This window comes from Clupea harengus, unplaced genomic scaffold, assembly GCF_900700415.2.
Source record: "Clupea harengus unplaced genomic scaffold, Ch_v2.0.2, whole genome shotgun sequence".
In the NCBI taxonomy this organism is placed as follows: Eukaryota; Metazoa; Chordata; class Actinopteri; order Clupeiformes; family Clupeidae; genus Clupea; species Clupea harengus.
In genome coordinates, this window is record NW_024880343.1 from 1 (window position 1) to 24695 (window position 24695).

A 24695-nucleotide genomic window follows, 5' to 3' on the forward strand; every position below is an offset into this window, starting at 1 on the left:
AAGAAAACAGAGCAATAAAGCCTTGATGTGTGGACATGAGACAACACCTACTCGGCTTCAAATTATTGGTTCCACATACTTGAGTCTGTCCCCCCGCTCTAAAAGGTCCCCATTCTGAATCAAGTCATGGAACTGTACAGACAAGGGGTCACGTTTAAAATCGACAAACAGCTTTCAAGTGTCCATTACAGGAAAACACATTTCGGAGCACATGCATGCTTTGAGTGAGATAAGGATTATTAAGTGGAATCAATTTCACCCTTCTTTCTGATGAGCGCACAAGACCTTGACATTCCTTCTCCACCTTGGGTTCTTGTAGGTTAAACTAGGGGCTTATGGCTCTGTTCGACCTCATCACGCAAACTTCTCTCAGCTTGCGTTCAAACGTAAAATCAAGACCCCGAAACACCTTATCTCACCCAAAGTGAATTCTTAGCAAAAAGTGAAAACAGGATCAAAGAAACAAAAACAAAAACAAAAAAACAAATAAATACATTCATCACTGACAATAGACATTTGATAAAAAAGTGAACACTGTCAATAAGTGTTTTCACCAATGTGGTTTTGAGGAGAGGCCAGTCTGAGCGTAGGAGCTTCTTTTTTTTTCACAATCAGGCAGCTCAACGAACAAAAACAGCGACGGCAAACATACTAATAGAAAAGACTAAACACAGAGAGGAGAGACAGAGGACTCTTACCCCCCCCACAACATATGCAGCAAGTAAAATCCTAAAAGGTTTACTTTGAGGTAAATTTGTTTTGTGTTCACGGTTTCCAAACCTATTTTCATAGCTTTTGAAAAAAAAAAAAAGGAGCAAAAGAAAAAAAAAAAACAATAGAACAAACAAAAGAATTTTGAAGCAGCAGAGTATTCCGATAAAGGTCTATTTTTATGCAGTTAAGAGATATGTTCTTCAAAAATGCTTATCGTTGGCGTCTGCCATAAACACATTTTCCTTAGCACATCCCAAGAGGTCATCACAGAGTGGTTGGTCACAAGTAAAAATCCCCCTAGCATCATATGAGGATGCCCAACCACACCCCTTAGAGACACGCAGCAATGTTTTTATTGTTAATTATCGCATTTTCAGAATTTGTTTCTTTTTCTTTTTCTTTCAGACGGTGACCCACACAGAAGCGTTCTCCGATTGGCCTCTCCCCTCCTGAGGTCTGAGACTGTAAGAGTTTATGTAAACAATGAGATTATACACAAGTATCTCTATACCAGACAAGCTGTCAATCATTCAAAATGTGCTTTGGTTTAGAAAATAGTCTGTAAATTTGGGTATGAGCTTCTTTTTTTTCTTTTTTTTTTCCTTTTTTTTAAATCTTTGTTGTTTATACAATTTATGCTTACTACTATTTTTTTGTTCTAAAACATTCGAAGGTTAAAGTAATTTCTCATGAACACTCCCTACCTTTTTTTCAAGGCGCTGTTTGAAATGGGACACACTCTCTTAAAATCTATTTTTCTTTTAATAGGAAACTAGTGTTTTGCTTTTCATCATTAAAATACAGAAATTGACACAGTATTGACACAGTCTTACAAATGTAGTTGAAAGTTCCACATTTAAAAGCTGCAGAACCATCCCTGAAGTCTTGAAGTAGAAATATTATTGTCACAGTTTGAAACTTTGTCGTCTTTCCCCCCTCCCCCCTGCTCTCTTTCTATAGTTCCCCCAGCTATAATCTGAATGCCTACATCAAGAAAATCAATTCTTGCCACCCAACACTTCTCTTAGACATTGATGTTAAAAACTGATTAAGTGCTGACAGGTACGCAAGAGATCAACAGCAACTTTCTCCTGGAATCCTCCATGGTAACGATGGATGACAAGGAGAAAAAAAAAGAAAAAAAATAAGAGTCTCCCTGAGCTGAGGAGTTAAGTAGGTTTATGGCAACCCGCTCTACAGACAAACGTGGGTGAACTGAGATAATTATTATTTTTTTTGTTGCCATTCTTTGTCCGAGATCACCATTACAAACATTTATGGATGACGCTGAAATCACCAGCAAAGATAACGACTTTGTAAAGTACTGGTGTGTGGCTGCGGCTCTCGGCCCAGCACGGTTGGTAATAAACTTCAGTGGGCTCCATTAATGACAAGCCCACCAGCCTATCATGTGAGATGATCTACCATGTTTCCCCCCTGACACTAGTAAAAAAGGGGGAGGAAGTGGGAACAGAGACCACACCAGGCTTTGGGAGCATGACCTGGGCTCATTCCCGTCTTCGCTAGATGGTGGAAAAACCTCTATGGTCCCAAACACAGAAAGCGTTACCAAACCTTGGCTGTGGAACGTCTGAGATAAAAGAACGCAGTTGATGAACAGACTTTGGCGGACCGGGCCGAGAAAGGAGGGGCGGGACTACAATTCCAGGACAAAGTTGCCTGTTAACAGTGCTCCACAGTTCAACGTGACTATAGCTGCATCCTATGGTCATCAACAGTAAAACCCCTTGTGTTGGAAGAGAAAGAACCATAACAAAAAAAACAAACCCAAAAACGGAATGCTGACGGGAGTTGCATTGAGAAGGCGAAGATTTACACACGGAATGCGATACACTGGAATTGGCCTTTAGAGTTTTGAGGATCTGTCTAAAACATTTGCAATAAATGGCATCGAGGAATTCAGCAGAAGTTTACATGCACCAGTGTTGCTTTGACAATCTGGATTACGTAACATTAACCCTAGTGTCAGTAACCTCAGAGAACTGAATCTTTTGTATAATTAAAACATTCTAAAACCATGCAATCCTTTTTCACACAACATTGGTCAACAGTGATACTTGTGGTACGATGCCACTCAAGTGGGCAAAAGTTTAGCCTGAGACAATTTCTATTGATACTAAAAGAAAACATGACAGAAAAAAAAAAAATATATCAATCCAGTGCATCCATTCCTCCCTCAATGATCTTCCAAAAGTATGGTCAACATGTAACACACAAACCTAACAAATGTCCTACTCAGTTTTTTTTTTCAGTTTTTTTTCTTCTCATTTTTGGTCTGAACTAAAATAAATTAGTCCTTCTGAAGTTCTTCAACAAAAAGTCCTCCTGAAGACGAAGTAAGGACATGGAGACAGAAAGACACTGTTGAGAGACTACTGTAAACTTCAAAGGCAAAGCCACCGGCCCACCGATCAGCAGAAGTTTAACACAAGTGATCATTGGTTTTAGTACAATGCCAAAGACTAAACATAATTCTTTCACTATGTTGCACTCTCAAGAACTACGGAAAAATATATAAACTTGGGAGAGATCATCTTTCACCAGCTGCAGTGTTGATTTCCAATATTGAAACACTTTGGTTGTGAACTTCTACAGGAAAGTTTTGTTTGTAGCCATTTCTCCATGACAATACCTTCTCTTTGGATTTCACTTACATAAACTTTACATTTTTATCATCATTTGCGCTAGGCAAGAAAATTACAATACCTTAAATACATGCGTCCAAGAAGCTATTTTCTACTATAATAGGTTTAAAACTTTGTAAATGTAGCATTAAAACCTTTGTTGAGAGATGGGCAGGTTACAAACATTTCAAAAGCCTCAGCAAACTTTTTATACATTTATATGTCAGGAATCCCCATATTTCCATTAATGAATGTATTGTTCTTAAGAAGAATTAAGAGGTAGCAATGTGACAGGACTATTCAAATAGACCTGTCGTTTTTTTTTTTTCAGTGAGGGAAAAACAAAACTGTAAAAACACAACAGTACCAACAGAATCTGAAGCTCAACATTCACTAAAGAGTCCCCACCCGACCCATCACCCAAGCCAACCCCGTTACTGATCCCCAAAGGAAATATCAAAAGAACTTCCAGTTTAAACATTCACAGAAGCATAACAATAAGTTATCTAAAACAAGTACCATTTTGTTTGGCTTTTTCTTTGAGAGTAAACCCCTATATACTATGAGTAAACGACACAGCTTAAAAAGATTCCAAATGATTTCTCATACCACGGACCCACAAGACTGTCCAGGTGTAACCGAGCTGTGGATTGATGCGTGTATGGGTTTATAATTACTCTCCCCCACGGCACACTGGGAGGGCCCTCGAGGGACAGGGGTTTCAAACCAAAAGTGCTTAAGTATGCTAATCACGACCAGGATCTCAAAATGGAGGGTGTTTTTAAAAAAAAAAATGTTTTATAGAGGTCCTCTGTTCATATGGTGAAACCAACTTTCAGAACTGATAGTACAGATCATACAAACTTAAAAGGCTGATCCAAAGACAGAGATATTTGGTTCAGGAAGAGAAAACAGACTAAGCTGGGGAAAAAAAAAAAACACCCGTCATAGGAGATGGCTGGCGATGTTGCAAATTCACTTTGCGGACAATTGGTTTGAAACCCATCACGAAAACTGTTCCAGGCACATCCAGAAGTGTCTTTATGGACAAGTGGTATTGAGCAGAAATCATAGGAAATGTTTGGTTGGATGCACAAAGCTTTCATGAAACACCACAGTAATGATTTCAGACAGTTCCTAGTTTTGGTATGTCTGACAACACTATCTTTGAGACCCTTGGAAACACTTAATTGCCATAGTAAGGGAAAGTTATTTTTTTTTTTTTTTTTTTTTTAAATCTTCCTCTGAATTTAAAATATATGTTTAAAATAATCTTATGGTCACAATATACTTATTTGTCTCAAGGATTTCCTTAACTGACTTTAGGATTCTCCTTTCCAAAGCCAATGCTCCACAGCAGGATTGTGATCAGGAAATAAAAAGTGTGTATGTTTGGGATACCAACATAAACCCCCCCCCCCGACCAAATGGACACGAGACACACATCACAGAAATGAAGGCATACTGCCAAACACAGACTGCATCGGGTTTGTAGTGGTCTGGTTGTCCTATGAAGCCACAAAAACAGCATAAGTACCCCAACCATACATTCACAGCATGTAGTAAAGTCAAAGGATGTTAAAATCATACCGATTTTTTTTGAAGAGATAATGATGCTTTTTTTCCTTGGTTGGAACTTCCTTAAATTGACCACTTCTCCCATTTTGGAAGGCAGGAGAAACACTCACCTATCCTCTCTCTTTCTCTCGCGCCACAAACAAAAGCAAATTCTACGCCTACTTTTGAAGAAGTAGGGGTGTGCGCTTCCTTTTTTGACATGACACGCGCTTATTGTTGTGGAAAGAGGGTCTCCTGGCTGTCTGTCTTTGGCTTATGATGGGGAAGTGTGCATTCGGAGGTGGCTGATGAGGTTGCGTTGCTGCGTGAACTTGCCGCCGCACAACTGACATTCATATGGCTTCTCGCCCGAGTGCACGCGCATGTGCTCCGTCAGCCGGTACTGGCGGGTGAAGCGCATGCCGCACTCCTCGCAGGCGAACGGCTTGAGGCCCAGGTGGCTGCGCATGTGGCGGGTCATGGTGCCGCGCTGTGTGAACATTTTGCCACAGATGTTGCAGGGGAAGGGCCGGGTGAGCCAGTGGGTCTTCTCGTGCTGGCGGAGCGTGGCGGGATCCTTGTAGCTCCGGCTGCACACCGAGCAGCTGAAGCGGCGGGCCTCCCCGCCGCTGTTGACCAGCGACGCCTGGGACGAAAGGTCTTCGGCCTCTGCCTCCTCCTCCTTCGGGAAAACATCCTCCTCTTCCTCCTCTTTGATGTACAGCTCCTCCTCCGTGTGCGTCTCCACGTGGGCGTTCAGCTCCTCCGAGCTGGGGAAGCCCTTGCCGCAGGGGATGCAGACGTACAGGTTGTCTCCGAGGGCCGGCTCGAAGCCCTCCTGCCGGTAGACGTAGTTGGCGCTGTTGCGGCCGCCCTCGCTCTCACTGTTCCCGCTCTCCTCGCTCTGCTCCTGGCCATTCTCCATGCCCTCATCCTCCTCCTTGCACTGGAAGGTACCGTCTGAGCTCTTGTTGACGTTCAACCTCTTGGCCACGCCATTGGGCAGCGCAGCTCGCTCGGAGTCGTCTGCTTTATTGGCTTCACCTTTGGGCCGCTGTCGACTCCTGGCCGTGGGGCGGGGCGGGTTCTTGCTGTGTGGGTCTACGTCGGGGGGCGGCTGGGATTCCTCGCCCCCTCCTCCTGCATCTCCGAGGATCATGGGTTCTCCACCAACCATCTGAGGGTTGGTGGGGTTCTCTTCAAATGAGGCACTGTTGGCTGTGGATTCTGAGGCAGATTGAGGTGATTCTTGGGGGATGCTGCTGGGGCTGACTTCTTCAGTGGCTGTACTCCCAGACGGGCTCTTCTTGGACAGGTCCAGGCCCAGCTCCTGGATGCCTCCACTGTTGCTGCTGATATTATTGTTGTTGCTGGTAGTGGTGCCGTTGCTTCCGTTCTTACTGGTGGAAGGGCTGAGGGAGTTGGCCGTGGACCCGATGAACATCTCGTCCTCGGACAACTCTTCTTTCAGTAGCTCCTCGCGTCGCTTGGGCTTGTCACTGTCTTTTAACCCTGATATTAGCATCTGAGTGACAGGGGTGGAGGAGAGCCTTTGGTTGCGGGAGGTTCGTCCATTGGTGGGCGTGGTAGGCTTGGTGAGGAGGGACCTTCCACTGCGCTTGAGCTTTTTCCTGCACAGAGCAGCCAGGTCGTGAAGTTGGAGGTAGCTTGCTGCCGTTAGGAGGGCACTGAAATTGTGGTCACTGACCTGATCTGAGGACAAAAGCTTGCCGGTGTAAATGAAGTCTAGTACCTGCCGAAACACAGACGGGTTGACCATGTCTGTATCCAGATTTATCAAGTTGTCGTGGAGGATGAGGGACTTGAAGTAGATACTGCTGGCTGCCAAGATGTTCTTGTGGGCCCGGAAGAGGGCATTTTCTACCACTATGATCACATCACACAGATAACCTTTGGCTCGTTGTTGGTTCAGTTGCAGCAGCAATTGTTTGGCATGATTTGGCAATTCCATTTCCAGCTTCTTTCTCTGCTCCTACACAACCTGAGAGAGAATAGAAATGATATAGTTAATATAAATATATGATATACTACCTGAAACTTAAAATACACAATGAACTGAAAATTTGCTATATGTCCTTATAAGCCAAACTAACATATCTGAGGGCTGACAAAAATCTATATATTCAACATGATTACAACATAAACCTAAACACTTACAGATTAGTATTTTAAATCATTATGGAGACATTTGCGCCTTGAATGTGAATGTAGAATGCCGCATAGAATGTAGCTTGAAAAAAAGTCTTCCAAGGCAAAAGCAATAAAACTCATGAAGTGGCTGACAGAGACAGTGATTAACCAAGATCACCCCCAAGATTTCAGGCTGGACCTATAATTACAATGCCTATCTTGAGGAAACTATACATGGCAATTTTAAAATACTTAAAAGAAAATAGGCTACATGTTAAACGTGTTAAAACGCCCAATGGTCTCTGCTGAAAATCCAAACACGGCCTGGTGATTCAGATTAAATGGGCAATTGAAGTCCATACAGTCGCATAGGTCAGAATATAATCAGTGAATTTGTATCTCGTGTTTATGCTAGAAATATGTCAATTTAGATATTGTATTCATATGAATAAGAAATCCTTAAGACCTGACACCATGTACCAAAAAATATATCACAAAGAAATATAAATTAAAAAAAAGAAAAGAAAGAAAGACCATCTTGTTGATGTCCACTTAATAGCCATAGCCTTATTTTACTGTGCACATCACACTGCTGTATAATTTTTTTAGATTTTTTTTTTGGAGCACCTGACAAAGAAAAAATCTATACCATGACGCCCATGAAAAAAAAAAAAAAAAAAGAGAAACACTTCTTTTTGTCCACACCACACAATTGGTATCATGTTCCCCGCTGTATACAAATACACAGCTTAGGGACAATGGAGAGGGGGAGAGCAGGGAGGACTGAACAGCAATGATCTGAATCTCTCTTTTTACAGGGAGGCCAAGAAGCCTTCTTAACGCTCCTGCCAGTGACCAGGGCTGCCAGCCTCCAGGGTCATTCCCTTTGTTGTGGGGCAGGAGGGTTGGGGGGAGGGTGGCCGGCCGGCAGACGTCCCAGGCCTCGCCTGCGATAGGGGACTGAGTGCAACCTGAGCTGATGGTTCACCATGGGTGTGGTGAGAACAGGTAAACCAGCAGCCACCACCCCCTCCCCTCCCAGTGCCCAAGCAGGCCCTGGCTTGCAGCAGAATCTTTGAAATGCAACAGATAGAGATTTAACCATTTTTGGGGGGGGATGGCGATGTATTGGTGATTGGTTGGGGCTACGATCCTTTAGAATGTCCCAGAAGAAAAGGTCACATATGGTTCTCTTTTCCATTTTCATGGTCCAATTTCAGCAAGCATCCACAAGCAGAGCAGCGTTTGCTGGATCTAGTCTAGGGTGTGTTATTTTGTGAGTTCTTCTGTTGATTTTCCTACTAATGGATTACTCACCACAGCCAACACACAAGAAAAAAGAGACAAAAAAAAAAAAAAAAAATCAAGGAATGCTTCAATGCTGCCACGTGCGCCAAGTAGCCCAACTCAAAAGCCCTCAAGAAATTCTAGGAGCAGTAAAAGGACAAAGGGAGGAGGAAAAAAAAAAACAGTAGACACCCATTTGCTATCATAAGACCAGCAGGTTCATTCTAATATCTCACCCACTGAATTATCCTCCTATCAGCTACAACAGCAAGGGCTTGGCAGACGAGATGAACTATAAATAGCCTACATATGACGGTGGTTGCAAACATTAAAACGTATTCTTGAAAGGATTCCAAAACTTAATCTATTGGATTTTCTCCTTGAGCAAATTAAACTAACATGCAAAGCTTGATAAATATTGTACGTTAAACACCCTTCAAGTGTTCCTGCATACCTTTCATTTAGTACAGAGGAGTGAAGATTAGAAATTAAATCCAATTTGAAACCAGAAATTTTCCTTCATCTGCCCTTTTGGCTTTTTAAGAAAAATGAATTCTTGCTTCAGTCATTTCTGCATTCAGTACTCCCTCTAATAATAGCTAGAGTTATACTGCTGACTATAGAAATGCAGCAATCGATCAATAATTCTTCTGTTTAGTCCACTTAGTCATGATGCCTTTGTAAGGATTCATAGCAATTGACTGCATCGAAATTCCATCAACAAAAAGGTATATTTGCAGCACATCCTCTTGTCTGACAACACGGACAAGTACTGAGCCATGCTGAAATAGAAGGATTCTGGTGGCTTCAAGAGCAAATGAACAATTTTCTACAGAAAGCAAGAAAGAAAAAAAACAGCCATTATCAAGCCAAGCAACCTCTTTCTACCGCTGTTCTGTATTTCTCATCTCTTACATCCATCACAACACACATTAAAATGTGTTCACACATGCAATGGGCAATCCAGAACCCCAATACACACAAAGAAACGCTTGCAATTATTGCATATATTAACATACTAGCCAAGACACAGTAGCTCTGGAGTTAAACTAATGAAATGAACTTCACAACCAATAAGTTCAACACAACACGTTGCCCATAACCCCAGCATCACATTACACCCCACCTTTCAGTGGTATTACCTTCCTATCAATATGTGATGGCCGTCATGCTACACACACAAACCATACCTCTACCCACCTGTATAACAGCTTCAGAATACTCCTCAGTGCTGCCACACACATTCACTTGCACTTCACCTACACATTTCTATCCACTGGTACATGCAGCTCTGCTACCCTTTAGGCCAGTGAGTGTGATCATATCACTGGGTGAAGTATTTTTAGCTTTGGACCACAATAGTATAGTATAAGGATTGGTGAGATAGTGGCCCACATCTGTTTGCTAAATGTTGATATCTCAAGAAAGCCCCACTCCCCACCAAAAGCAGACCCGTGAGACGTTTGAGATGTAAAATTATCTGAGACTTGCACACAACGGGTTGATAAGGCACCACTAGTTCTTTTATTGGCTTGCAGACATTTCTAAACCTCCACCCCGACCAACCCCCGCCCTACCCAAAAAAAAAACCACCCAACACTACCTTTGGAAAAAAGGTAGAAGGGGTCCATCACAAGAAATGAAAGGTCCTAATCAGTGAGAGGTGACGTCTGGTAAGACTAAAGCGCACAGTAAGCAGAAGCGCCCGTAACAACAAGTCTGGCAAGGAGCATGATTAACCTCGTAAACAAGCTTATCCTGTGCCACATACCCTGGAGGGGCCTGCTTTTACTGTTTAAATGCAAAACTACTGACACAACTTGAAGAGTTGTGCAACAGTGTGGAGAATGACCATGCGAGTCCTTGAATATTGAGTTTAAAGAAAGCAGTGGAATGAGCCAAGAGGGAAAAGGCTTGACTACAAAACATTAAAAGTATACACCAATCATCAATGGCAATTTGGCCCCTCCTGGATCTTGCGAGGGTTTGTTGTGATTATTGTGGCCAAAAACAACTGAATTTGTTGTGGGAATTCTCAGGGACTGGCAATTATACTATGAGGGCAAAACATGACATGATAATTAAGCCTGTCTTTCAAAACACAACACCTTGCAAAGACACATAAAACAACAAATGCTTAATCTTGCACACATGTCGTTTCTAAACTTGAACTAAACCTGATCATCTTACTTTTATGTAACTGAGAATTTGTTCCTGTAACAGCCTGAGGCTCAGATAAGAGAGAATCACTTATCAATGGCATTCCTCGCCCATCCTTCAGCCAAGACCCTCTTCTTCGTTCTACACTGCTCTTTAGCCCAAACGAAGTCAGATGAAGCCCTTCCCTCGAGCAGTATACAGGTCTAAAGTTCAGAAGCACTCACCATAAGGTTAAGATAGGGAACCCTTAGAAATACCCAAAAGTAAACAGCTTGAGTTCCAGTGGTCTTTTTGTTTGTAGCTTTCTAAACTGCAAAGTGAATTCAGACACTGTTGTTTTTTCTGTTAAGTGTCTGTTTTGAAATTTTGAACCAATTAATTAAACCCATGTTAATTACAAACTCAGTAGTGGCAATGTACTTATGAGGCACAACTACCCAGTACGTTTGGATGGAGAACGCATCTGAAAATCTAGGCCTATTCAAACCACTGTCATAAATGCAACCCAGTGCAATGTATCCAAAAAGGATCACGCCTCATTGAAACCACAAAACTGGTGTTACTACCTCAATTCCCCCCCTTTTAAACCTGTAACTATTTTTAAAACATTCGATTTAGGAAAAAAATTAAAAAAAACACACTTGCTCCTCCACACACTAAGCCTCATATGCAACGACTGCACTCTCGTTTTGACAGCCTTCATTAACTGCAGTATTTCACAACAAACATGCAAAGTATGTGTGACTAGACGGTTCACAAACAAGGTTATCCCTTGAAGCAGCATCACCTTATCTTATGCCCATCCACACAAAAAAATGTTTTGCAAACAGTTCCTCCTCTCCCTCTGAAACTACCTCCTTAAGCATGGAAGTGGAGGGCCAACCTCTGTTCCAGCCTACCACCCTGCCACCCACCTCACACACAGCCCAACACCACAACCACCATCCTAGGAACATGGCAAATACCCAACTGGTTTATTTTGTCAGCTATTGCAAAACAGAATGATATGGTTGACTGGATATGGTTCCTTTTGTCCTAAATTAAAATCCATGAACTGCTTAAACTCAAAACAAATTCATTACATGCAAGTAGGCTATAAGCTTCTCTGAAGTGAAGATGGCTTCAAATCGTAGTTGATAATAGGGAAATCTAAACCACATTTCATTTCATCATTTTCGGTCTTCTCTGAAAACTTCACACATCCGGAGCTCGAAACAGCCCATTTTTTTCTAGACTATTGCCCCACAAGTAAATAAGTGCCATCCACAAACTGCACTGTCATTTCAATCAGAAGAAGAGAAGGTCCGCTGATTTCTGCTATGCATTTCTGTGCCAACAAAACGCATGAGAAGATGTGGCATTTGATCTCAACGCAAAGAAAAACACAGATACACTAGCACCCCTCCCCCTTCATTAAAATGGATGAGATGAAAATTGGATTCGTTTGGGAAAAAGCCACCCAATCTTTTTGTTCAAGAACGAACAGGTATTTGACACCTGCATACAAAAATAAGTAACAGTTAAATATGTTAACCCGCTGCATATACCCTACTTAACTAAATTGCGCAGCCAACGAAACACAGCATAATGTAGCCTACATTGCGCTATTGTAGCAACAAAAATGTACCAAAATATCCCGAAATAGGAAACGTCTCCTCTTGCAGAGACAACTCTGCATCTCTCAGTGAGTAAAACAGTTTTCATCAATTGTTTAAACTTGACGTAGAAACACTCTGACCAATATGATACAAAATGTGACAGCAAAGCGTTCTGGATTAATTTGAAATCAGCTGTGGTTAACACTAAAACCATAGCCTACGTCACTGCTCAATGTGGCCACATATGACAAGTCCCATAGTGTCAACACAAATAACATAAAACTGAGAACAACACTGCATCCCCCCCCCAAACAATCGCATTTAATTAGCTAGCTAGCGATGTAATCAACGTAAGTCACCAAATGTAGTCATTTGTTAAGACAATATTTCTTTAAGTAGCTTACAGCAAACTGACAATCAATTGCATCAGAAAACATGAATGGATTTCTAATCATTATTTTTCCTTCTCTTTCTCCTTTTAAAAACAAGACACACCGTATGAGCTGTGATGACGCGGATCAAGGCTTATCTGAGCCCATTAGCTGGTTGCTTCACGTTTAGTGAATGTTGCTTGATAAATTTGATTGATTACGATACTAAAGGTCCATGCCGAATTTAACTCCAACGAAGTTATTCACACAGGGAAATAACAAAATCAGACACGTCGACGACCATATTTCTCTCGACAGCACGACGAGTAAAGCCAGGCAAAACGTATGGCGAATATTGCACAGCCACTGGCAGGCTGGTAGCGCTGGCGCTGCGCTCGAGCTCCAAGCTTTGAACAAGAGAAGACCCTGTGGGCACGCGATAAGAGCCAAACGTTTGAGGAATCTCGACTCGCTTTAAGCGCAGATTGAAATCAAATACACGACCAAACTTGCCAAGCATTTTGATTTTCTCTTTAAAACACTAAGTTGTAAGACTGCCAATGAAATAGATACCTTAATACATCGAAAGAAGGTCTTCAAATAGCCATCCTGTTTTCTCATCTCACAGCCTTCCCAGCGCCATCTTGCAAGCTTGTGACGTTGAAACTCTCACCCCTGACCCAAATTTGAATAAAAGCCAGAAGAGAGGGGGCGATAGGAGAAATACCTTTGCCAGCTCAGTCACTGATTTGATTAAGTGCCAGAGGCTAGGTCTTGCAAAACTTGCAAATGGCGTTTAGCCCCCCCCACCCCCCTCCGTGTTGTCAAATGCAGATGTTAGTCTGGCCATCTAGTATCAATCACCAGAGAGTGGCAGTAGACTGTTTGCGTTGATAACATATATACTACGGACATAATGGTAAAGCCTAAAGAAGGCCAATACCTAGACGTGCCACTTCAAGACGTTTATTAAAACATATAAACTGTGGTATGCAGATGACACAATACAGGTTCGGCCAGTTGCATGTCTAACCAAAACTTACTTTTCATAATTAAACGTAATCAGTCTGCAGGAGCCTATAATAGTTAATTTTAGTTTATCAAGCCAAAATCAAGCTATATTTCTGGCAATCACTGGGATGAGGATTATCCAGCCACTGCTTTTCAAGTTGTAATACACAAATGCAGTTGTTGAAAATGATTTATCTCCGACATGCATACATTTACTTGTTCGGCCATAGGCCTACGTTTTCGGCATTTCTGTAAACGTACAGTAACCATACTCATATTATTAGTTTTTAAGCCCTACAGAACATGCAATTCTTTTTAGTTTTACGTTTTATCAGACCTCTACATTTTTTAGCCTTTGCCTATGTCTACGTCACCCAGATGCACTATCGACCTTGAGGATGAGTTTGAAGTGTGGCAAGTCCTCCCAAAGTGGTACCATGATCAGAAAACCCAAACCACAAACTATAACGCCCCTTGGTGGATGCAAGGTGTAAAACACACTATTAAAATTGTCGGGATCCTCATAGGATTGCTGTCATCCGAAAACTGTCTAGAACTTGTGGGCTAACACTTCAGGTTATGTTTGGGTACATTTTGCGCAATTAAAATATTGTTTAAGGTATGCTTCGTGTTCGTTATTAATAACCCACCAAGTTAAGTCATCTTTGAATGTTTAATGTTGCAACAAAAAAAAACCTTAACAGTCTTTCAGAGAGGATCCAAAATGTAGAAATAACGAAGCTGGCTGAAGTAATAGGTTAAATACTAAGTTGAAAGAAAGAAAGAAGTTACTGTTAATTTGCAGGCTTTAATGGGCTAGGCTTTAGGCTACACAGAAATGCAGTTGAGATCCGTATAGGCCTACTCACAAACTACAATATACAGGCAACGAGGGTTAATGGTCTGTTTTTTCTAGAGACTGAATAAAGATGACCAGGTCTATTTATTCAGTTGTGTCGTTTTATAGACTGCGCAATCACCACATATTTCTATGTGAAAAACTTTGGCTACCAAGTATGAATGAGGTATGCAAGCATAGGTAGGCTAGCTGGCGTGATGGATTTCGCTGTGTATTGTGGGAGTACGCAGTAAATCCAAGATGGCGGCGAGCAGAAGGCTGCACAAGGTAAATCTCTTGATCAGTCATGGATAATGTAAAGCTAGTTTCGCTCAGACACGAGAAATGACGGTAACAGTGAATCAACAGTGTTTGTTAATGTTTAATCCTCTTGAAAACCCAAACTGGTGTAACTCCAGTGAAACATTTATGATGGAACAATCACGCTAGCTAGCTAACATTTGCTAACGTAACTTCCTAGCTAGCTAACAAGAGTGCTACCGCTTGGTTAGCTAACTGGCAGGGCTAGTTTAACTACCCGGGAACCGGTATACCACAAGGCCAGTATCAGGAAATAGGACATTTCTATTGAGAGATGATGTTTGCGTAGGGAGGGATTTGAATAATTTGCACCTTTTCGCTATATTCTGAAAGGGTGCGTTTCTAGCTATATTCCCAACCAACCATGTAATGACAAGCTTTGTTTGTCAGACGTCGCGCTGCGGTTTAGCAGTGTTGTTAGCTAGGTCTCGAACCAACTTAAGCAGCGGTTGGTCCTGTTGCCGGGCATGCTAAAGGAGGCTGTCGGTTAGCGAGAAACCTAGTTGCGAGACCTATTGTCATTATCAGAGCTGTCTGTCAAAAGGATAATCCACTAAATAGCAAGACGTTTTACTTATATGTCATGGTAAGCTGATTTTGTGGTGCTCATATTCCAGTTATTGGACCGCTCCTTTATCGCCTAAGCATCGGTAGCTAGTGAAGTTAGCTAGCTAGCTAGCCTCAAAGTTGTCAAAAACGAAACCGTATGAAGTCCATCTTGAGTGAATGTGAAATCTCGACGTATTTCACGTCACACTTAAACACATTTTATTACGTATCATTTTAATGATCTATTCAAGGGGTATCAGCTTTGTTTTCTTGATTTGTTCAGCTATCTAACGTTAGCCATTGCCCAAGATCACATTCGGTTTCGTAGCCAACTGTTCCAATGTAACTGGCAGCCATTAAGGCAATTAATGTAATCGAAATCCGAAGTTGTTGAATGAACCAAACCACATACTGTAGTTTGATGTACTCACGACACACCTTCATCCTTAGTATAATATATTTGATAGCCCACGGTTAATCCTAGTTAAGGACAGGTTATAGGCTACCGAACACAATGGGTCTTCCGCCTAAACCAGAGCTTGGCTATGGCAGTTGTTGAACTTGTATTCAAAAGCAATTTTTACATCCCTGGCAAGGACCTATTCATTCAAAATTTGAATGAGCTTTGTTCTGATTTGGTTTGTAATGAAATGTTACACTTGTGGTTAACATGTTATGAACTAGACCATGTCCGTGGGTAATGTCCAGTTGTCAATATTAATACTTAAATTACTTGGTTAAGGATGTTGTTAATAAGAATAAGAATTGTTAAAACAGATTTTGGATGAGTTTGTTAGTTGTGACATTTGTCTTGTTTAAGACAGGCTGCAAGTCACTATGAGTTGTATAGTCTTTATGAATTTCTATATGTAATTGGAAATGGCTCACCAACTGCTTGGCTAGATAATTATGTTTATTTGTTTAATGGCTCACCAACTTATTGGCTAGATAATTATGTTTATTTATTTATTTAATAATATGTATGTATGTATGTATACAGATAAAGCCATATGTAAATAATCTTGACAATATTTGATTTTGTATATAATCATCTTGCTCACATGTTTGGCAGGAACTTGACGAAATTCGCAAGTCTGGAATGAAAAATTTCCGCAACATCCAAGTTGATGAATCAAACATTTTGACTTGGCAAGGTCTCATTGTTCCAGTAAGTGCATTTAAACATGTTCACTAAACATCCTTGTTCTTTATATTGGGCACAATTGATGCCGTTTATCTTTTCATCCAGCCTTTTGCTGTTAGACATGATATGTATTCTTCTGTTGAAGGACAACCCCCCATATGACAAAGGAGCATTTCGGATCGAGATAATATTTCCTGCGGAATATCCCTTTAAACCCCCCAAAATCACATTCAAAACGAAGATTTACCACCCCAACATTGATGAGAAGGGCCAGGTTTGCCTGCCTGTAATAAGCCCAGAGAACTGGAAACCAGCTACCAAAACTGACCAAGGTACTGCATGATCATTCTTTGCACTTGTATTGATTGGATATGGTACATGAGAGGAAAATGGCTATGAGAAGGGTTGTTATTTCGCACACATTTTTATTTGGGAAGATGGTGTTACTGAGGTCACTGTTTCCAGTCACGGGAGTTTGTGTGGTTTCTGAAGATGTGTTACCTATTTCTAGACACATTTTTGCCTTCATCCCTCTTTGGTTATGTTCTTTTGTTGTTGCCAGATTCTGTTGTTGTTCGGTTTCTAAAATCAGTTGAATGTGTGGTTCTGAGAAGCAGGGTAGTGATGCCTCATCTACACAAGCCCAAGAGCAGGAGCAAATTTCATACAAATATAAACATACCATAAACACTGAACAAGGTGTTGCACAAGATGGCCAGAATTCAGATTCATATGTGAATTGTACCCTTCCAGCTGTTATTTATTTGTTTAAGGCATCCCGGGCCTTAGTGATTATAGGATGCGTCCAGGAAGAGCTGTTGATGGTGAATAACCTGAATTTGCCTCAGATTTGTTTTTCCTCTTATTCTCCACAGTGATCCAGTCTCTGATCGCACTGGTCAATGACCCCCAGCCAGAACATCCCCTCAGAGCGGACCTGGCAGAGGAGTACTCTAAGGACCGTAAAAAATTCTTTAAGAACGCCGAGGAGTTTACGAAGAAACATGGCGAAAAGCGACCTATGGACTAACAATGCAGCTGTTACACTCCCCACTGTATAACACCCAACCCCACCCCAAAAAAAAAAACCTCACGACACACCACCCTCTCTGTCCTCTCTCTCAGAATACTCAGCCATTAAGCAGCAGCACCTGGAATCCCGCCCATCACCTTGCCCCTTCCCCTAGAGGCCCCTCCCACCCCAAGAGGTTTCTGCCAATCAAAGCAGGGTCACTTCTCAGCGTTAGCTTGTTTGCAGTTTCCAACTTTAAACTGATTTCTTAAATGAAATAAAGAGGGGGGAAATCAGGAGTGGAAAACCACAGGGGCACTGTTGAAGGCTGAGGTCTTGAGGAAATGTTAAAAGGAAAAAAAATGGGGGCAGTGGTGTTCCACGTTAATTAGTTATTTTGCTCAGAATAGTGTACTGCTCTCTCTCTGTCTCTCCCTCTGTCTGTCTCTCTCTCACACATACACGCACTGGGCAGAGTGCTTTGACTGTTTTTTGAGCAGAATCCCACGGTGAGGTAATGTTAGAGTTCCTTCATTTTCTTTCACTTTCAGGACCCACCGACCTTTTGTGAAAACCGAAATCCAGTAATTACGTTGCAAACTCCCATTGCCATGGTTGAGTTGTTAATGGGTGTTGGAAAGGTTTCTTTTATATTTCTTTTTATTTTCAGATTGCTTTTCATTTATGTTTTGGCCTAGGTTGCACTGTACTGTGTGGAACTGTGTTATGTTCTCCATAACTTCAGTTTGTAAGTCAATGATTATTCAAAAATACGCAGTGTAATCACTGTTACTGATACAATGTTTAAGATAAAAAAAATGAGAAAGAAAGAAGAAAACACATTTGTGGGTGTGATCATATATACTTTAAGACATTTTAGGGTTTTTTCCCTATGTGTCTACCCTGTTGTATTTATTGCTGCTCTAGTGTGGAGTCTCTAACATCATGCTGGCCTTTCCTCTCAGTGTAGTCAGTTAAGAGGGAACAATTATTTCAATATAAAAGATTACATGGATAAAAAGGGACAGGGGCTTTCTCATACTGCTGAATCTTACCATAGTCTCCTCTTAGTCTTACCATGCCTGTTCCTGCTTAGCTTTGGTCTTTAGTCACTTATGTACAGATACATTTCAAAATCTAGGAAATACATTCATCAAACACTGCCAGAGCATTTCTTAAAACTTTGCATAATTTGGAGTTCATACTAGGTCATTTTGCCTGATTCATATTAACATTCACATTAGTAATAAAATGTTCAGATGCCAGGTTGAACAGCCCTAAAATCGTAAAATGTTATGAATGTTACATTGAACTAGGGGGGTGAATGAATGAGAGTCAAGTAAGTGGGGAAAAGAAGTTAGGTTCACGGTTACATGTCTATTATCAGAGATAATCTGCAGTAGCCTTAATTGTAGTCCCAAAGCAGCGCACAGTATACCACAAAAGGATTGAGGAATAGTATTTATTTCATTATGACCAGATTTCCAGATGAGTCAACATGAAGAAATCCTCAGCCAGCAGTCACAAAAAAAAATGGCCTGACTTCAACTTTTCCCTACATGTCATCACACAACCGAAATCTTCATCACACTAACCCAGTATGTGTGACCAATACATGACCACTAAATTATCCATCCATATTTAAAAAGGAGGAAATGCTCATCTTGTTTGGCTGGGTCAAGAATTGGAACAAGGCAATTGTAGAAATGATACTGGCTCCTGATTGGCTACCGTCACCCATATGCTGTACGTACATGTCATACGATGAGAGGGATAAAGGCCTTTGCATTTTAGCCTCAAATAACCTCAAGCGGTCTCCCCCTCTGTCTTAGCTGTCCCGTGCTCAGAAGTGCAGTGTGGTTCATTCTAAGATTCAAACAGCAATATTACCTCAATCTGCTGGTCAGCACAGACCAAAAGCTGCCTCCTCTAGCTAATGTGCATTGCGTGTGACCATGGACGTCAGCAAAAGGGAAAGATCAAAACTCCCAGGGAACAAAATGGTCGAAATAATAAAATTACTCATATCAGACGCGAGTCTTTGAGTCTGTCTGTGCCATCTTGCACCTCTGAGGTTTCCCCTACTTCAGTAGATCAGTAGTTTTTGGCTCGGACGGCTGGTTCATCTCTTCAACGAAGCCTACAGTGCATTAGTGGTTTGAAGAACATTCATCTCACTATGGTTGTTGCTGTGGTAAAACAACTATGCAAAAAATATTTTTTTCTGAAGAGCCTATCATGCAATCCATACATACATATAACACAGACAGAGACACACTGAGAGTCAGTAAAAGGTTCAGGAAAAAACAGCACAAAAACAGTATTAGCTGGTTTGCTGGTGTAAGCTTGTTTTGTGGTAAATATTTTTTTTAGGCTGAACAGTTGTGAATATTACATCACTTGTGTTGCCTGTTGTGGTTCTTCACAAAGGCATCCTGGTCTGAGGGTGTTCCCCTGTATTACTGATTACAGACCAGGAACAAACAAGCAATGGGGAAAACAGCTTAGACTAGCATGAAGGCCAACAAAAACACAGACGCCCTCAATTCAAGGCTGAAGACTGACATTTTAAATGCAATGTCCTTGTTTCAGTTTCATTTCAAATCTGTGTGCTTGAGTTCATAACCAAAACATCAAAACAAGATAATCATGATGCTGTATTAGCACGATAACATTCAGTTATGATGTGTAGACTATGGCTTCTTCAGATTTCCTGCAAGAATTTGAGAGCATCTGATTGCACTGATAAATGCCATGCCAGAACCTGATGAGGGTTTTGTAACAGAAACATGTGGGAAAATCTCACTTTTGTAGGGCTTAAAAATGTGTGCGCATCCTGCCTATGCCACAAGATGGCAGAGTTCACTCTCCAGAGAAGCGTGAGGAAGAGGCTTTAGCTGCTTGTTTGCATCAGGTAAGGAACAAATGTAAGAACTAATGTAAACAAAATATTATCATTAGTGACACTGGGACTGAACTGACTGACACGTTTCTTGCCAAGCAATTAATTCTGTGTTACTTTCTGTCTCTCTCTCTCTCTCTCTCTCTCTCTCTCTCTCTCTCTCACTCACACACACACTCTCACGCTCTCACACACATAATTACTGACACACAGACACATTCCCCAGTCGCCATTTGTTTACAGGCCAACATAACATCAGGAAAGTCAGTCTCTGTCAGTCTCTTGTAGAGCATGATGTTAACACAGACCACACCGCGTGCTTACTCTTTTATTGACTAATCCAATAACTTGTTCATGAATGCACACACACACACACACCTTCCCCATTCCCTTGTTCATGAACGCACACCGAAAGAGTGACCCTTTGATCCTCTGTATTTATGACTGGTAAGTACATTTTTGCCAGTCCACGGACCTGTTTCACATCTGTCATTCTGTGGTTAACCGGAGGAAAACAGACATCTTTATAATGGTTGTATGACCTTCAAGGCCATTTCTGCATTATGGATATATAGGGCAAAGACAGGATAGAACCAAGTCCCTATCTGAAGTGTGAAGAAATTGTAAAAGTAAATGGCTGAACAGGGTGGGTCTTAAAGCAGCAGTAAGAGTTTCGGTTCAACAGTACTGAAGTATATTACTCTGTACATGATAGGGGACAGTCTTACATTTTCACATTTTCACGTAGTCTGGGAAAAGTGGGAAGGACAGGTGTGTTTATCTGTCCTTCACTTGACCATCTAAATGAAGGTTGTACCAAAACTAGCTGTCCATATACACCTTAAACATGGTAAAATCCTCTATACCGTTACCTTAAGAAGTGGAGTGGTAATGCTATGTAATGATGTGGAGGGGTATAGCATACGGTAGACCTACTGCCATGCTATTTTACACCTTACTGTCAGGTGGTCCTCTCGCGCCAGGGGAAGAGTTCCAAGGGCTCTAAACATAACCAGCCCGGTTTTGGTTTCAGGTGATCGATGAGCAAACTGCAAACACTCTCTCTCACACACACACACACACACACACACACACTCAGTGCCAATGTTTCTGCCACTGTCCTGCCCAAGTCAGCTCCAGGCTGTATTAGACTCTCACCAACCCAATCTCTCCAACCCTCTCCACTCTTGAGTATACAGAGTATAAGATTAGCATTATTAATTACACGTAACAAATAAGCTTATAAGAATAATAATTAGATTAGCACCACAAACACTAAACTGTTCGCTAATCACAGCCAGTGGAAGACAGTTGGAGTAAAATGAGGAGACCAGTTCTTTATTCTTCTTTACCTCACACTTTATTAGTTAGTTTTACTGGTAAGCTGACATATGGTCATTTAATGGTAATCAATCATACCTACCTTTAATATTCAAATGCTCTAAAATGGCAATGGGTTGAGAAAGCAGGTATTATAGTAGAGCTGAAATAAATGTCTACAGTGTCAATAAGCTCTGATGTGGGTTTATATTATGTTTGTTTTCTCAACATGATCATAGTTAATGACTTACTGTCTTAAGGCACTGCCTTTTCCTAATGAAAACTTTCTGCATGGTCAGTCAACGGGTTTAACTGCATGTGCAAGTAGCTACAGCTACAGTATAACTCATCTCCTTCTAGCTTAGGCCACAAGTGTATCAATCACCCCTTGTAGAAAGTGGGCCCGCATCCTGGCCCTGGTCATTCATTCCCCTCCTCTGATGGCTTTGATGATTGTTCCTGCAATAAACCCATTATGGGCTGTGGAGGGACTGAGCTGCAGCTTGATGGCTGCGGCCAAGGCTTTAGGCACTAAGAAGCTGGCACAGGGAATGTCATGTGTTTTTTAAAACCCAGAGGCGATAGATTAGCTCAGTTATTTGAGTGCTGGGGGGGGGGGGGGGGGGGGGGGCTGAGGCCAGATCAGTGAAACAGACGCATTACCAGCAAGGGCAGTGAAGTAGTAAGATCTGATTCCGTAATCTTCAATCAGTCCCGCAAGCAACAAAAGCTACTGTCTAAGCTAATGTGCCCCCTATGGAGAAGAATCCCCATTATCGTAAGGCACAGTAATGATAAACGTGTTGATGTTTGTCGAGCTTAACTTAAGAGAAAGATGACATGTGGGCTTTTTTTAATTTTTTTAAAGGTTAATTTATTTCATTGTTGTTTTTGTACATGTAAGACCTTCTGTGTCGAGGCGGTAGAAGGAGAGCTTTTGTCTCCCAACGGTGCTGGGCCCTCACTTCCCCTCAGACTCAGGCAATGCCACATCACTTCTTGAACTGAGACACGGGAGGCGGGACTTTGAAGTCCTGGCCTTTCTCCAAGCGCTTCTCGCACTCGATCAGGAAGTTGATGCCGTCTATTAGTGTCTGAACCAGCTCGACCTGTTCAAGGCACAAACAAAGCTTGATTAAAAATCGTAAGGAGACCCCTCTGTGGGCTTGAGCCCATCCCTTTAACTCTGAGCGTCAGGTGCTCAAGTCATGGTAGTTATAGCATTTGCTGACCTCTAAAGGCGTTGGTGGTGAGACTGAAATTGTGGTTAGTAAGGCCATAATATGTTCAGGTAGTAAGTGTGTGTGTGTGTGTGTGTGTGTGTGTGTGTGTGTGTGTGTGTGTGTGTGTGTGCGTGTGCGTGTGCGTGTGCGTGTGCGTGTGCGTGTGTGTACTTTCAGGCAGCCCCTCACCTCAGACTTTCCCAGACGGTCATTGTTTGAGATGTCAAAGGTGTCACCCACGGCAGCTGTGTCCACGCCACCAGTGCCGCGTTTCTGCAGACGCATGTTTTCCAGGATCTTGCCAAAGCGGGCATCCTGGTGGAGGAAACAAACAAACCAACAACAATAACAGATCAGCTTAGTACACATCAAATTACTTAACATTATTTCCAGGGACAGAAATTGAACAAACAGATATATATAACTCAGTGTGCTGATCCACATAAAACCACTAACCTTTGCTCAGAATTTATTTTGTAAACATTTAACAGTCTGCTCAACATAATAATATAATAATATTTCATAAAATACTTTTGGAACATTCCCTCCTATGGTCAGGTAACTGTGTGGGTCAAGCATGGCCTGTTCTCACCTGGCTGAGTTTGGGCAGTTTGACGTGCACACCAGCTCTCAGGCCTGTGCCCAGGTTGGAGGGGCAGGTGAGGATGTAGCCCAGGCGCTCGTTCCACATGAACTCCCAGCCACGCTCCTGGATTAGATGCTCCACCTAAAGTGTCACAGAGATACACAGAATTAAAAAACACACTCTATAACTCACTCTCTTCCTTGCATACTCACTTAATCACTCACTCACATACTGGGATGGACTCACAGTTCACTCACTCTCTCACTCACAATGATAGAGGACAGTATTAGCTTATTTCTGCATATTTTGAGGATATTCAGTTGTGCTTCACAAGTAACTACACCACATCCTGGAGATTGGCATCATGGCTGGATGCACCATTTCACCGCTGACTTCCCCCATAGCAATGGAGGTAATTATAAGGGCATCTAAATGGGTTGTTGGTGGTGAGAGGCTGCAGGATGGCACCTGGTTACTTCCCATTCGAACTTATACGGATGGCATGACAGCCCGTGCAACTGCTCTATGAACCCGTCTACTGTTAGAGCTATTGAATGACAATCTGAAATGGGCCAGGATGAAAGTGAAACCTAGCAATTGTATGAGGGAAATGAGGGAAAGGGAAAACTGGTAGAAGAGAGTTTCTATAATTATGGTGAAGTGATTCCCTCTATTGTAGCGGAAAAGGTGAAGAGTTTAGGCAGGTGTTACAATTCCACGTTGAGTGAAGGTTGAAGAGCTTAGATAATTCATTGTTAAGGCTATCAATACCATTTCTGTTGCCTGGTAAATCGAAATTGTGGTGCTTGCAGACATAAGATGGCCTTTGACTGTATGACGTTGCTATTTCAGAAGTAGAGAAATTTGAGAGAACCATAAATAAGGCAGCTAGGAAATGACTTGAGGTGCCACAATGTCTACGTACTGTTACTTCAAAGTTCAAATGCGCTAAGACCAGCCTGGAGATGACTTTGTCACAGTCTAAGGATCCAGCAGTCAAGAACACTGCTCCAATTGTGAAAACAGGGAAGCAGTAGAATCCATGAGAAGTGGTTAAAAATCCATTACAGCAGAGGGATATGATTGGGCAGGTACAGAGTGGAAGAGCAGGAATTGGGCTAGGTGACAGCTGGAAAGCATGGAGTAAGGCTACGTTGCTAGAGAGGAGGCAGATGGTAACCAGCTTTGTTTGCGAACAAGAAGAGGAAACTAGACAATCAGCAGGCGTGGAAAGGGAAATGGATGAACTGGCATAATGTTGAGAAGAGGAAGAATTTAACTGCATTAAATTCATTGTTAGAGCAAC

The 24695-nt window shown here is 41.8% G+C and overlaps 3 protein-coding genes across 3 annotated transcripts; 1 reads left to right on the top strand and 2 right to left on the bottom strand.

Moving 5' to 3' along the window:
• Positions 1-1293: 1293 nt before the first annotated feature.
• On the bottom strand, positions 1294-13216 carry hic2 (hypermethylated in cancer 2). The gene is made up of 2 exons (XM_042706656.1): positions 13057-13216; positions 1294-6918 (listed from the first exon to the last, which is right to left on the bottom strand). Exon 2 carries the CDS (start codon positions 6886-6888, stop codon positions 5191-5193), a length of 1698 nt encoding a protein of 565 aa, XP_042562590.1. The 5' UTR covers positions 6889-6918; positions 13057-13216; the 3' UTR covers positions 1294-5190.
• Positions 13217-14512: 1296 nt separating this feature from the next.
• On the top strand, positions 14513-19390 carry LOC122131939 (ubiquitin-conjugating enzyme E2 L3-like). Its single transcript, XM_042706657.1, has 4 exons — positions 14513-14620; positions 16275-16370; positions 16492-16678; positions 17222-19390. The coding sequence occupies exons 1-4, from the start codon at positions 14594-14596 to the stop codon at positions 17374-17376; spliced, it is 465 nt and encodes a 154-aa protein (XP_042562591.1). The 5' UTR covers positions 14513-14593; the 3' UTR covers positions 17377-19390.
• Positions 19391-22428: 3038 nt separating this feature from the next.
• Positions 22429-23551, bottom strand: LOC122131940 (creatine kinase S-type, mitochondrial-like). Its single transcript, XM_042706658.1, has 3 exons — positions 23396-23551; positions 22993-23118; positions 22429-22689 (listed from the first exon to the last, which is right to left on the bottom strand). Exons 1-3 carry the CDS (start codon positions 23492-23494, stop codon positions 22573-22575), a joined length of 342 nt encoding a protein of 113 aa, XP_042562592.1. The 5' UTR covers positions 23495-23551; the 3' UTR covers positions 22429-22572.
• Positions 23552-24695: the final 1144 nt, after the last annotated feature.

What these genes read in the sequence shown, in the direction of transcription:
- hic2 (XM_042706656.1), bottom strand. Translation starts at nt 6,888, where the DNA reads ATGGAATTGCCAAATCATGCCAAACAATTGCTGCTGCAACTGAACCAA.
- LOC122131939 (XM_042706657.1), top strand. Translation starts at nt 14,594, where the DNA reads ATGGCGGCGAGCAGAAGGCTGCACAAG. An exon ending in CGAGCAGAAGGCTGCACAAG is followed by an intron (nt 14,621 to 16,274) that starts GTAAATCTCTTG and finishes CATGTTTGGCAG; the next exon opens with GAACTTGACGAAATTCGCAA. An exon ending in GGCAAGGTCTCATTGTTCCA is followed by an intron (nt 16,371 to 16,491) that starts GTAAGTGCATTT and finishes CTTCTGTTGAAG; the next exon opens with GACAACCCCCCATATGACAA.
- LOC122131940 (XM_042706658.1), bottom strand. Translation starts at nt 23,494, where the DNA reads ATGTGGAACGAGCGCCTGGGCTACATCCTCACCTGCCCCTCCAACCTG. An exon ending in AACTGCCCAAACTCAGCCAG is followed by an intron (nt 23,119 to 23,395) that starts GTGAGAACAGGC and finishes TTCCTCCACCAG; the next exon opens with GATGCCCGCTTTGGCAAGAT. An exon ending in ACCGTCTGGGAAAGTCTGAG is followed by an intron (nt 22,690 to 22,992) that starts GTGAGGGGCTGC and finishes TGCCTTGAACAG; the next exon opens with GTCGAGCTGGTTCAGACACT.